Here is a 14,864-nt window from a genome sequence, read left to right as displayed (position 1 = left end):
CTCATAAAGGGTAGACCTATATAATTTCTGGTAACAAATATGTTTGTACCTGGGACAATCCCAGTTCAACCTTATTTGTTTCCATAATCTACCTCTGTTGCACAGACCGCTTTCTTTATTTTCATCGTGAACAGGCTGCGTGATTTTGCCTCACCACATCGATTTCTGGGTCGTTCCACCAATTCGGTGCCTTAAGATGTGCGACTTGGTGAGAAAATCTTTGGATTTCACCTCATTGTAACATTCTGTCATAAAGAACACATGTTCAATTGTTTAAAAAAACTTTTCCCATCTCAAGAGGTAAAAAAAGAGACTAAAGTAAGTACATATTAAGTGCCAAATAAAGTAACAGGTTTGACCATAACAGGATGATGATCTCATTTTAAATCAGCCATGAATCCAATTGTGACGGGAATGGAAGCTTGTTGTGTGCAAGAGGGAGGTGCAATTGAATGCAGGCTTCACACAAGAAAATGAAATTGTTAAAACGTTTCTAGCCTGTCTATCTATGGGTAACAGAGTTTACATGTTCTCAACTCAACCAGTTTCCCACCACAAAACACCAGAAAATGTCCAAAAAGAGTAGAACCATCCCACCTGCTTTTACATTATGATTTGACTATCAGATGTTGCATGTTTATTTTGAAAAAAAAGTTTTAAAAGGGAATAGTTTTACCATATTAAAACGAGATTACAGGTTACATAACAGAGTTGACATTAAAATGAGGGACTTATGTTTTTAACCTTAAAATGAATCATTAATCACGTGAAATAAATACTCTTCAGGAATTACTTTATCAAAGCAACAAAATAACTAGGGCTTTACAATGATGGTGAAAACTTGGAGAAACGTTTGGGTTAAGAACCTTCCCTACAGAGGGATGACATAATGCTGAAATTTTAGCAAGTCTTTATTCATATAAAACCTTTGATCGAATTCTAAATGTGGTCTATATTCATTGAATATAACAAATTCATTATTGCTGCCCAATTTCTACTTACAATATCAAAGGCATACAAAATAAACTCCTTTAGTTGAACGACCCTAATGAATAAAGAATGGCATTGCTTGCTGAAAAAACACATTCCATCACTTTCGCAAACCAATAATCCAGCTAGCCCTATAAATAGTACGTCAAATTCATGATATTGATAATAGGCCTAAACATTTCCATTACAAAAATAAAAAAGACAATATCCAAATGTAAATGTTTGCTATTAATATCATGATTTTGGCTTACTATGTAAACTCAGCAAAAGAAGAAACATCACTTTTTCAGGACCATGTCTTTCAAAGATAATTCGTAAAAATCCAAATAACTATTCACAGATCTTCATTGTAAAGGGTTTAAACACTGTTTCCCATGCTTGTTCAATAAACCATAAACAATTAATGAACATGCACCTGTGGAACGGTCGTTAAGACACTAACAGCTTACAGACGGTAGGCAATTAAGGTCAGTTATGAAAACTTAGGACACTAAAGAGGCCTTTCTACTGACTCTGAAAAACACCAAAAGAAAGATGCCAAGGTCCCTACTCATCTGCGTGAACGTGCCTTAGGCATGCTGCAAGGAGGCATGAGGACTGCAGATGTGGCCAGGGCAATAAATTGCAATGTCTGTACTGTGAGACATCTAAGCCAGCGCTACAGGGGACAGCTGATCGTCCTCGCAGTGGCAGACCACGTGTAACAACACTTGCACAGGATCGGTACATCTGAACATCACACCTGCGGGACAGGTACAGGATGGCAACAACAACTGCCCGAGTTACACCAGGAACACACAATCTCTCCATCAGTGCTCAGACTGTCCACAATAGACTGAGAGAGGCTGGACTGAGGGCTTGTAGGCCTGTTGTAAGGCAGGTCCTCACCAGACATCACCGGCAACAACGTTGCCTATGGGCACAAACCCACCGTCGCTGGATCAGACAGGACTGGCAAAAAGTGCTCTTCACTGACGAGTCGCGGTTTTGTCTCACCAGGGGTGATGGTCGGATTCGCGTTGATCGTCGACGGAATGAGCGTTACACCGAAGCCTGTACTCTGGAGCGGGATCGATTTGGAGGTGGAGGGTCCGTCATGGTCTGGGGCGGTGTGTCACAGATTGCAGGCAATCTCAACGCTGTGCGTTACAGGGAAGACATCCTCCTCCCTCGTGGTACCCTTCCTGCAGGCTCATCCTGGCATGACCCTCCAACATGACAATGCCACCAGCCATACTGCTCGTTCTGTGCGTGATTTCCTGCAAGACAGGAATGTCAGTGTTCTGCCATGGCCAGCCAAGAGCCCGGATCTCAATCCCATTGAGCATGTCTGGGACCTGTTGGATCGGAGGGTGAGGGCTAGAGCCATTCCCCCCAGAAATGTCCGGGAATTTGCAGGTGCCTTGGTGGAAGAGTGGGGTAACATCTCAAAGCAAGAACTGGCAAATCTGGTGCAGCCCATGAGGAGGAGATGAACTGCAGTACTTAATGCAGCTGGTGGCCACACCAGATACTGACTGTTACTTTTGATTTTGACCCCCTATGTTCAGGGACACATTATTCAATTTCTGTTAGTCACATGTCTGTGGAACTTGTTCAGTTCATGTCTGTTGTTGAATATTGTTATGTTCATACAAGTATTTACACATGTTAAGTTTGCTGAAAATAAACGCAGTTGACAGTGAGAGGACGTTTATTTTTTTGCTGAGTTTATGTATAGCGTGGAATGTTATGCAATTTTCGAAAATGCTAAAATGTACTCTGGGGGGTGGAGTGTACATGTTTGCATGTAAACATACAGTAACCAGTCGAAAGTAACATCACAGCAGACCTGGGTTCAAATAGGCCTACATTTTTGCATATTTAAATATGAGTATTTTAAATACTTATTTTATTTGTCATGCAGTATTTTAAAACAATGTGGCCGAATCCAACAACTTATTAGTATTTGAACGCATTTAAAATATATACAAATCCTGTAAATAGTCTAGGCTAGGCCTAGGCTACTTGTTTCCCATTATTTTATTTTTTTACCTAGAACCAAATAGAACTGTGCATAGTAAACGCAGGTCTGCATCACAGAATTATGTAGAACTATTTAACTCTATACTCAATGCAACATCTTGCAAATGCACAGAAAGTGTACAATTTTGGAAATGACAGCATGCTTGACAGTTTCTATGACAACAAGGGCGCTCCCGTTTTCTGTTTACGGAAAAAGGATGTGACGTAGGACGCAGTCTGTGTAGCAGAAGTTTGAACCGTTTAGATCTGCAGAAGCTGGTAATAACAAGCCAACAACTCTACTTTTTCCAGTATTATCGCACAATGTTAGGTTGAAGTGTGATATATCGTAATTATCTAACTAACTAGTAAAATGAATACAAATTAGCAGTGAATACTAAGCGCGCGGTAACTTTGTTTTGTCGTTTTGATGTGCTGCTTGAACTACTGTTAGCAACAGAACTGATGCTAGCCAGATTGCTACTGTAGCTAACAAAGCTAACTTAGCTAGCTGCACCATTATTGGCAAACTAGCTATATGTCAGATTCAGTTGTGAGAGATAGCTAGTAGGATAGACATGCCGTCCTCACTTTCTTGATGCAAGTCAAAGTGTATAGCAACGGTTCAGTTGTTATTAGCCAGCTGAGCTTGGTGGCTCAGTCTGTGTGTAGCCAACTCTTCTAACGTTAGTTCTATGCAGGGATGCCGAATTGATGACAGTAACAGCAAGGACTTGCTACATTTGTATTGAAACCTCTAGTTCTGAAGTTGTAGTTTAGTTGCGCATGGTTTTTGTGAAGCAATAGCTAAAATGTCTGAGGGGCGGAATGGACACGTTTGCATGTAAACACAGTAACCAGTCGAAAGTAACACGTTAAATGTGTGTTATTCCCAATGTGCAGGACATTATGAACAAACAAGAGGAGACATGGGAGAAACTGGACTCAGAGTTTGACCATCACCTGGTTGACATGAAACCATATGTCCTAAAACAAAACAAGACAGGTGGGCCTACAGTAAAATGAGTTGTATTACTAAAAAGCAAGTGTTCTATAAATTGTAATTGTCATATGTGTTAGTAGTTCATTGATTGTCATTTCTTGCTCCCTATTTGACCTCAGAGCGCCAGCGATGTGCCCTGTGGATCAAGAAGCTGTGTGACCCAGGTGTATCCGGCTCGGGCCTGATGGGACGCAAGAACCGCAACATGTACGCCCGCCTGCTCCTGCACATGCTCAGAAGAGGGGTCCTGGAGGGCCCTTTCAGCCACAAGCCAGAGTCAGGCAGTCTCAAGACTCTACCAACATATATGGTAAACAAACAATCCTCAGTATAGTACTGTCACGGCTCCTCCTCTGCCTTGCAGAGTGTAATTAGTATAAAGTGCAAAGTGCATAAAGTGCACTGATGATGTAAGCTATTATAAATAGTATACTTTCTGCTCTATACTGTTAGTAGGCTGTCCATGTTGTTTATGTTTGTTTATTTGTTTAATTCATGATATTCCATTTTATAGTACTTTGTAGACTGTATGTTATATGTTTTTGACTGTTTTAGGTGGCTAAACTCAGCTCTGCACCTTTTCTCATTGCCAGTCCATCTACTTTGACGAGCCTCTATGTGGCCGGGGCCTGGAGCAGAGCACTGCAGGCCTGCCTGACTGGGTAACGGGAGAGCTGGGCCAGGGTGAAGACTCCTGGGACAGCCTGCTCAGAGAGAGGGCCAGCTCCTCACCCATAGCCTACTCTAACACACACAGGTAGGTTATTCCCCAGCATAGACTAGAGCTTAAGCTACATACTCAACTGCTATGCCTGCCAGCTACAGTAGAAGTCTGCTGAATTCAAACACACACAAGTGTCTATCCTGGAATAGACCACCTCACCCTCTGGGCAAAAGTGTTTGAGTCAACATAGTTTCCTAGTTATTTCCTCTTACTTAAAAACCTCTTAGATTTAAAGTCCCCTGTTTATGGGACCTGTGTGATTCTGCATTGACTTTTCCCACAACCTAAATGCTGGACTGCCCTTGAATTTTGAAACATTGTCTAGGCTACTCAACATGTTTTTTTACAGTAGTTGCATACATACTTCAATGTAAAAGATAAACTGTCTGTTCACCTGTTAAATCTGACTGTATGTTATACACCGCATTGCACTGAGTGATAGCCTTTATTCCCATGGACACAGTAGTATATTTTCTGAGCCTGTGTGACCTAGGATGGGAAATATGAAACCACTTGAAGCTGGGATGTCCCTCCTGCCATTGTTATTAGCTCTTCCGACTGTCCATCAACTCCTGGCTGATCCCTACGTCACAGCCACTGACAAAGCACATGCCTGCAATCCTTACATCATAGCGCTACAGGAGAGATCAATTCGATAGTCATTATCTAAAATAATTCTAGATTTTAAACAAATACTTTGTTTGTCATAGACGGACAATATTAATATGAAATGAAAGGCGAGTTCCTAACGAGTTCAGGAAGCCAAGCTAGAGCTCCGTGAGACGTTTACAGCGAATGGGGTAGACATTTTGATCAAGAGAGACTTTTTTCTAACACTAAACAGACAAATTAGTGTTTTACAGTTGTAAGGAAGGTGACATCTTATAGTTAGTGGTTTTATAAATTGATTATACTATATTTAGAAAGCATATAAGTCATTTCAAGCCTTCTTCATACAGTTCTGTTGAATAGGAAATACATCATGTTAAATATTTCATATTTGTATCATATTTTGTGTCCTGAGAAGTGACTACACCTCAGCAATTTATAACTATATTTACCAGAAAGGGGAGATTTTAACCTTAGAGTCTGCAGTATTACTTGTTATTGTTTATTGCCCTCATGTTAAATAATTACTTTTAGGAATTACGTAGATTCCATTTCCGATTCCATTTAGTTACATTTAACTCGTTTTTATTCATGTAATCACATTGCATTGACGTAGCTATTTCGTTGAATTTACACAACATAATCGACATGGTTGTGCTCTTTTTGCGCAGTCTGTATTGTTTTCGGCAGCTTAACAGAATACCTCATGACAGTGCAATCAGATATGGACAGTGGACACTTGCATTTTTGTATAGGCTACTGCATGGTCCCTAGACTTCCTGTTTCTAGGTTCTTAAGTAGGCTGAAAATAAATGGATAATTGTTGTGGACTTTCAGCAGAACATTTGAATTCAACAATTATTTGCATTGACTTTTCCTCCAACCTAAATATGCTGGACTGCCTGTGAATTCTGAAATATTGTCTGCTACTTTTAATTATTTTTACAATAGGTTAATTACAGTAGTTGCTCTCTAACACATCATTGTATGATGCAATGAACCACTTTATAAAATATAATGCATAACTTTTGTTTTATACCATAGAGCAGGTATTCCCAAACTGGGGTACATGCAATGCCGTCGGGGGTATGCCAAATAAACATGTGATTCACATTAAAAAAAACAATCTGCACATTTTCAAACAGTCCATTTATATTTTCCAACGGGGCTATACATTTGGGTGAAGTTTATTTTCTCGCCTGAGTAGGCACGTTTCACTGCCAAAAATAAAATTAGACCATCTAGTGTTCAGCGAAATAACAATGTCAAATACAGGTAGCCTAGTCAAATAATTAACATCCAATCACATTAACCGTTACTCTCTTGCGGGAATTCCACTAACAGTCCGTATGTAGCCAAACGTAACTGTTGCTCATGTTGGTATCTGTACTGATGTCGCTAAAGACATGACAAGTAGACATAGTGGAGTGGTAAGCAGTTGCTCCCGATGCCACTTGGGTACACTGCAGCATCCACCGAGAGGCTCTTGCTGCCAAGGGAATGCCTGACAGCTTGAAAGATGTTTTGGATACAACAGTGAAAATGGTTAACTTTGTTAAAGCAAGGCCCCTGAACTCTTGTGTATTTTCTGCGCTATGCAACGATATGGGCAGCGACCATGTAACGCTTTTTCAACATACAGAAGTGCGCTGGTTATCAAGGGGCAAAGTATAGACACGTTTTTTTGAATTGAGAGACAAGCTTAGTTTTCTTTACTGACCATAATTTTCACTTGTCTGACCGCTTGCATGATGACGAGTTTCTCACACGACTGGTCTATCTGGGTGATATTTTTTCTCGCCTGAATGATCTGAATCTAGGATTACAGGGACTCTCCGCAACTATATTCAATGTACACATGGCTGTAAGCTATGGGCAAATGTTCCTAAATGCAAGTGGCAGGAAAACACTGTTCTCAAAAGCACATGGATGCGCGAGTGGTTTCATGTGACAGAGATTAGGAAAGGGGAGATCTAAAGATGCATTAACTAGCATGGGTTACTAAAATGACTAGAGTTATTCCTTTGGCCTATAGAACATGAGAAAAATGCTGTTTTCAATGGCGTATTATAAAGTAATTCCCTCAACATTTCTATTGTTGTATTTTGGCTAGGCTAGGCTACTTTGAAACAAGGTAAGACCCACTTCATAAGATGACATAAAACATCTCGGTTTTAAACAATTTAAGTTTATGGTTAAATAGTTTCCAAATGCTACCCACCTCCACTTAGATTAAAGATGGGGATGTGCGGTGCGCAACAGGCACTGTCCTTCTTTCCCTTTCCTTCACTCTCCGTCTTGTGACCATTTGATCTGAACGAACTGTTCCTTGAGCATGTCGACAGAATCAAGCTTATAGACATTAATGTTAATTATCCTTCATTATATTTGTCTAACATGACTGGTGTTTAGTCTATATTTATGTAATTAAAAGTCTCATTAAAGTTTGGCTACATTTTCTGCTTCCTCCCTCATGTCAGCGTTGGTTTGGACATGAGGCTGTAGCCAATATGCATATCACCTACACTATGACATCTAGGCTTTTTTTATTTATGTACATGAAAAATATATTTGAATATTATTCCAATGTTAGCCTCTGATCCAATTCTGATTGGTGTATTTGTTTGATATTGTGATTTTTGTGATAAATGTTTTTGTTTCCATTCGGAAAACTTAAATCTATAGCTTATTCTTCTTGTCTTAAATATATATATATATATATTTTTTTTTACTTGTCCCGGACAAGAGGACAAGCATTAATGTGGAGCCCTGTACATAGCCAATCTATTTACTAGGCTGCTACCCACTGTGCAAAAACATTGTTTCCATGTAATTTCAACAAAATAAATTCAATGTGACGACGTTCAATTAATGTGGGAAAATTATTGGATTTGCAAAAAGTCATCAACGTAAGGGAATTTAGTATTTTTTCTCCACATTTTTGTGATTACGATCTTGTCTCATCGCTGCAATTCCCCAACGTGCACGAGAGAGACGAAGGTCGAGTCACGGGTCCTCCGAAACATGACCCGCCAAGCCACGCTTCTTAACACTCGCCCGCTTAACCCGGAAGCCAGCTGCACCAATGTGTCGGAGGAAACACCATTCAAGTGACGACCGAAGTCAGCCTGCAGGCGCCTGCCCCGCCACAAGGAGTCGCAAGAGTGCGATGAGCCAAGTAAAGCCCCCAGCCGTACCCTCCCCTAACCTGGACGACGCTGGGCCAATTGTGCGCCGCTCTATGGGACTGGCGATGCCCAGTTGTGACATGTAATGTCGCCGCAACTCTGCGATGCAGTGCCTTAGACCGCTGAGCCACTCTGGAGGCCTTCACCCAACTTTTAACCTAAAACCAATGACATGGTTAAATTTTTGGTTGATTTCACATTAGTTGACAACTCAACCAAATGCAAATCAAAACTAGACGTTGAAAGGATGTCTGTGTCCAATGGGTAGGCCCAATTCAATGAGGGAGGGACGGAAGGACCTGTAATGCTTTGAATCTACTTTTTTTTTTATCTGGGCCAAGGGGACAGTGGTGAGTGGATCTTGGAAAATGTCATTAACAATGTGTTGATCGGGACGACTAGTTGCTTGCAGTGGACAATTCAGTGGCATCTTGAGCCAAAGAACCATTCAGCTCAAATTCATGGTGGTTCTGTTTGTGGGCCTATGTGTATAGTCACTTTAAAGATACACGTACGTTTGATTGTGAAAAGTCGTTGCAATGACGTACGAGATGTCCTTGTCACAAATCCGACCAGTTACACAAGCATGTCTAACGGTAACCTCAGTTAGCCTAAGTACACTGGCTGTATTGAAGAGCTGGATTTTATTTTGTCTGACTTGTGTCTGATTGGGATAAGAGCATTTAAAGAGCGTATAGATCACAGGCTGAAAATGACTTAGTACACATGCTCTTTAATGTGTCTCTCCCATTTAGATAAAACTCTAGGGACCTAATTTGACTCCTTGTGATGTCTGATCTTTTGATCTCTGCCTCATGCCATTAATCAGGCAATGGGGTGATAGGTCAAGTAGTCATTTAACTTTGGGGTCCTTGCAGGTTAGACTGTATCAGCAATCCTGTTCTACACTGAGTATGCAAAACATTAGGAACACCTTCCTAAAATCTCAGAAGTATCCTGATGTTGGGCCTCTGTGTTTAGAAACTCTGTTTTTAACTGGCTAGGAGAGACACCATATTTGCCTGGAGTGAGTAAGTTCCAGATTTGGCCACAAGATGGCGTTACTCACCAGCAGAACCCTGATGGTTCTCTCTGTTCCCAACTGATAAAGTCTAGTTGTGTCTGTGTGAAAGGAATGGGGGTAGCAAGCTGATCCAGGTTAAGAGATCATCCTCAGAGGCCCTGGTGTGTAGCCTACGTGCCGACTCCTGGTACTCACATGTCACTTATGGATCAGGCCTTAAACACGCCATGATTGTCTTGACACGTTGTTGTCTTTGGCGTGCCTTGGAGAGCTCTGAGAGAAGGGGGAGAGAGACGAAGTGTGTGTATGTGTTGGGGGAGCCGAATCTTGACATGAATCTCACGTTGACTCGGCATGTGTAGAAGTGTTGCGTTCGTTACTATAGACGAGGGGAATTTCTGGTCTTTCTCCCCTCATAGCAAACAGGCAAAGGTGGAAGGATGAATGTGTGGTGGTGGTTAGCATCATATTTCTTAACCCCTATATGTGAATCCCTTCTGTTTCTGTCTCTTCTCTTTTGTTTTTCCTCTTTCTGTTTTACTCACTCTGACTTCTATCATCTGAGCTCCACACATGAGAACCCTTAACCTCTCCCTCTCCATCCCCCTCGCCAAGTGTGACAATAACATTGTCCTTGCAGCAGCAGACATCAAACAACTTTTATAAATGCCCTGTTTAGCCGCCTAGACCTTGCCTCCAGGTGGTTGAGTTAAGGGGTCCACGTCTTGTTTGTGCCACAGGGTCTGGCTGCCTTCCTTGGGGTGCCTGAGGGTGAGACCTAGGGCCTCTGGCTCCTGCACCTGGAGGTCATGGACGAAGCGTATAGATGTCAGGCTGTTTTTAATAAGACTGGCTGCAGCAGCAGAGACACACACACACACACACCCTCTCTCTCCCCTAGCCCCGACCTGCCTGGCTGGCACAGCTTTGATCTCTGGGCCTCAGACTCCAGACACATCTGATTCAATTATCCTCATCCACCTGTTGACTTTGAGGCCCGACATTGCACTGCTCGCTTGGCCCCGTGTGTGTGTGTGTGTGTGTGTGTGTGTGTGTGTGTGTGTGTGTGTGTGTGTGTGTGTGTGTGTGTGTGTGTGTGTGTGTGTGTGTGTGTGTGTGTGTGTGTGTGTGCATACTTGAGGGGAAGAAAGTGTGCCTGCTATTTTTCTCGTAGGCTGCTTTTACAGCTGGTAGAGAGACACACAAAGGATACAAAATATGCACGCCATTAGTTTCATGATGATAAGTTAGACCTCAACTGACACTGTAATTGAGAACATACAAGTTTTGTATCATTCAGTCTCGCTCACTTTATAACAGAATGTAGACACACAGAGCGCCCTCTCCTGCCTCTGATGCTGAATTTCACTGGTCCACCTTCTCTATCGCCCTCTTATGCACAATACATTTTCTTCAGAAAGGCAAGTGATTGTCTGTGGTCCAACTGTCAGTCTCTTGTGACAGAAAAGTACTTCATAGAACTCTGGAGTGTTAAGGACATGAGGAAAACAAAGTGAATATATAGGCCTAAATGACTGTAGTTAAAAGTGCCCTAGAGAAATAATTGGATGTTTTCATCGCATACCTCGGTACATTACTGGTTGTTCTTTCTCCGATCGTCTCCACCCTTCCACCCTTCCCTAATTGTGCAGATTTATTCAGTCATTGTTAAGCCGGTGTAATTGCCTCCAGTGTATATGCTTAATTAGCTGGTAATACTAATTAATGAAGCATAGCTTGTCAGAATCAGTAGCCGAGGTTCCCATTGTTGTCTGTTCTCTCTTGGTTGTGTTCAGTAGGCATGAAATGGAAGAAAAATAGTTTTGCTAGGACGTGTCCTAGTGCAGGGATTCCCAACTCTGGTCGTCGAGTACCCCCAACAGTACATGTTTTTGTTGTAGCCCCGGAAATACACACAAAGGATACCGATTAGACCGAGTCCAAATTTGAGATTTTTGGTTCCAACCGCCGTGTCTTTGTGAGACTCAGAGTAGGTGTACGGATGATCTCCGCATGTGTGGTTCCTACCGTGAAGCATGGAGGAGGTGTGGGGGTGCTTTACTGGTGACACTGTCAGTGATTTCTTTAGAATTCAAGGCACACTTATCAGCATGGCTACCACAGCATTCTGCAGAGATACGCCATCCCATCTGGTTTGCTCTTGGAGAGTGATGGAGTGCTGCATCAGATGACCTAGCCTCCACAGTCACCCAACCTAAACCCAATTGAGATCTTTTGGGATGAGTAGGACCACAGAGTGAAGGAAAAGCAGCCAACAAGTGCCCAGCATATGTGGGAACTCCTTCAAGACTATTGGAAAATCATTCCAGTTGAAGCTGGTTGAGAGAATGCCAAGAGTGTGCAAAGATGTCATCAAGGCAAACGGTGGCTACTTTGAAGAATTTGTTTAACACTTTTTTGCTTACCACATGATTCCATAGGTATTATTTGATAGTTTTGATGTGTTCACTATTGTTCTCCAATGTAGAAAATAGTACAAATTAAGAAAAACCCTTGATTGAGTAGGAGGGTCCAAACTTTTGACTGGTAGTGTAGATGCTGATACGATATGTATTGCGATTCTCACGATTCTATGTATTACGATTCGATGTTCCAAACATATTGCTCACCTTGTCTGTTGCAGTAGAACAAGAGAGAGCCATGTAAAAGCGAGTTTTAATCAGTCATGGAAATAAAAGTGATGGAAACATGTCGGCTCACCATTTAAAAAAACAGATGGATAACAAGCTAGAGAAGAAATACAAGAGTTTTGGCGCAGGTACAGCTGACTAGCGCTAGCTAAAGTTAAACATAATATTGGGATACTCTAATGTATTGATCTAATGTATTGATCCCACATCTCAGTCATGGTAAGTATTTGTTTTCCTCAATAAAGTAGCTATCAGCAAAGCCAATGCTAGTAGGACAACGTCAAGTGAGAGAGGCAAGGGTGTTAGTTTTTGAGAGTAAAACATTGAGCTGAAAGCATAGCTGCATCAGAAATGAGGCAAGTACAGCTGTAGGATCTTAATTTGATCACTCTTTTGTTGCTCAGAATTTTCCCTGCATCGCAGGAAATAGCCTCACCAGCTAATAGCCGTTGAAATCATGTTGCTGCAGTATTATTTTGCTGCGACAATACAAGTCAAAGTATAAAGATCCTACATCTGTACAGCACGACTCACATTTGATGAGTTACACATTATATTGATAGACATGATGTAAGCCAGTGATTGAGCGAAGCAGTTTCCTGTAATGTAACCAGTGATACACTCAGATCTTTGTATTTTGTTGTTTTCTTCAATCTTTCCTAATGGAAATCTCTCTCTCTCCATCTCTCTTTTTCCCCTCCCTTTCTCTATATATATCCCTCCCTCTCCCTCCCTCTCTTTCTCACATTTCTCCCTCCCTCTCTTTCTCACATTCTCTATCTCTCTCATTCCCTCTGTGTCCAGGAGAAGACGGCTATATGAGGAGATGTCTCCATCTCGGCCCCTGGCCCCCAGCCCAGTGAAACGCTCTTCTGAAGACCACAACAAAGGGGTCAGCAGTACTCTAGTACTCAACTCCTTGTCACTATTTGGCAACTTTTTTACCTTTAGCCTATTTTATCTTAGTTAAGGAGTTTGTAATTACGGAGTCTTACATTTCAGGCAGGACATATTCTATTCTGTAATGACGTTCTCCATCATATCATACCATTGATTGTATTTTCACACGGTAGGTTGAATGGCTGTGACACAGAGAGTATGACATTACACCGTGCGTGACACTCATACTTGGCATACCGCGATATCAATGATAATAAACACTGTGGGTGACATTTACAGGCGATGAATCAGGACTATGACCATTTTAATCAGCCTGGTATTTCCGTCATTTGTCTGTAATATGAGGTGTTAACTTGGCAGTGTGCCTAGTTCTGTTACGAGAGACAAAGAGAGAGGGAGAGGTCCACCGTCCACTTAATTTTAATCAGGTTTAAAAAATGCCTACACTTCGACTTTATTGGATATTTCTCTTTCTTAGGTATCTCACCCACGCCCCAAACCCAACCCCAGGCAAAACCTAACCCGAAAAACAACAGCACCCTGGAAATGTTCACATTATAACGTATATATGAAATGTTCACAAAACCTGATCCTGAATCAACAGCAGCACTCTGGAAACGTTTGCATAACATTCACACAACGTTCACGTAAAGTTCACATTATATAACAGTGTTTCAGAAGTGGGGCGCCCTGTAACAAAAGACTGAGCAAAACAACAGAGGGGAGAGCGTTGTGACCCCTGGACTGGAATTTAGACTGCAGGGGGACAGGACGGGGACGGTAATGGTCTGGAACCGCCAAACATCTGGCGTGGGTAGGAGGGGGAGAGGAGGAGGAGAGTATGTAAGGAGAATGGAGGAGAGGAGGGTAGGGGGGAGGAGGAGTGGAAGGGGAGGAGGAGTGGAAGGAGAATGGGGGAGGAGGAGAGGGAGTGAGGCAAAGAGGAAAGGGAGGGAGGCAAAGAGGGGAGGGGGAGAATGGAGGAGAGAAGGGTAGGGTGGAGGGGAATGGAGGAAAGGAGAGAGGAGAAGAAGGGAAGGGAAGAGGAGAGGGAGGGAAGGAGAAGAAGAGGAGAGTAAGAATGGAGGAGAGGAGGGTGGGGGGGAGGATAGTAAGGAAGGAGAATAGAGGAATGGAGGAAAGGAGGGTGGGGTGGGGGGAGGATAGTAAGACAGGAGAATAGAGGAATGGAGGAAAGGAGGGTGGGCTGGGAGGGGAGGAGAGTAGGAAAGGAGAATGAGGAGGAGGAGAGGGAGGCAAAGAGGCGAGGGAGAAAGGGGCGGGGTAGAAGAGGAGAGTAAGGAAGGAGAATGGAGAAAAGGAGAGAGGAGGAGAGTATAGTAAAGAAGGGTTGCAGAAGCAGTTGGGTGGGGCTGGCTGATAAGAATACAACACACCCTACTGAACAGTATGTGCACTTATTGTCCCACACTCAGTATCACATATTCTCTTTGGTCCCTAGGTGGATGGCCACAGGAAGCCAGTGGTGCCGTCCCCTGACGACAGTGACCTGGAGGCTCGACTCAACAGCTGGAACCTGGGGGTATGTCTGCCAGGGCCACGTTCAGTAGCCAAACGTTGTTGAACGTGGCAGATAGAAATGCCACGAATAGAGCCAACGTGATAACATATTCTAGTCCAATAAGCATGCATAACATACACTATATATCAGTGGAGGCTGCTGAGGAGAGGACGGCTCATAATAATGGCTGGAACAGAGCAAATAAAATGGTATCAATGTATTTGAGACCATTCCACTTATTCCGCTCCA

At 42.5% G+C, this 14,864-nt stretch overlaps 1 protein-coding gene across 4 annotated transcripts in view; it reads left to right on the top strand.

Moving 5' to 3' along the window:
• The first annotated feature begins 3,220 nt into the window (after positions 1 to 3,220).
• cep112 (centrosomal protein 112) overlaps positions 3,221 to 14,864 on the top strand; it is a 223,418-nt gene continuing 211,774 nt past the window's right edge. For all 4 annotated transcript variants that reach the window (XR_011674562.1, XM_071396422.1, XM_071396432.1 and 1 more), the window contains exons 1-6: positions 3,221 to 3,273; positions 3,898 to 4,000; positions 4,117 to 4,307; positions 4,591 to 4,754; positions 12,998 to 13,085; positions 14,556 to 14,636. Coding sequence is in view for 3 of the 4 variants with exons in the window: in XM_071396422.1 (XP_071252523.1) it covers positions 3,904 to 4,000; positions 4,117 to 4,307; positions 4,591 to 4,754; positions 12,998 to 13,085; positions 14,556 to 14,636 (621 nt within the window). In the remaining variant the exon portion in view is untranslated. The remainder of the gene's footprint in view (positions 3,274 to 3,897; positions 4,001 to 4,116; positions 4,308 to 4,590; positions 4,755 to 12,997; positions 13,086 to 14,555; positions 14,637 to 14,864) is intronic.

This window comes from Salvelinus alpinus, chromosome 1 (genome assembly GCF_045679555.1).
Source record: "Salvelinus alpinus chromosome 1, SLU_Salpinus.1, whole genome shotgun sequence".
NCBI classification, from domain to species: domain Eukaryota; kingdom Metazoa; phylum Chordata; class Actinopteri; order Salmoniformes; family Salmonidae; genus Salvelinus; species Salvelinus alpinus.
The sequence above is the reverse complement of the archived record's forward strand: the minus strand, read 5'-3'. Positions and strand labels throughout refer to the sequence as shown.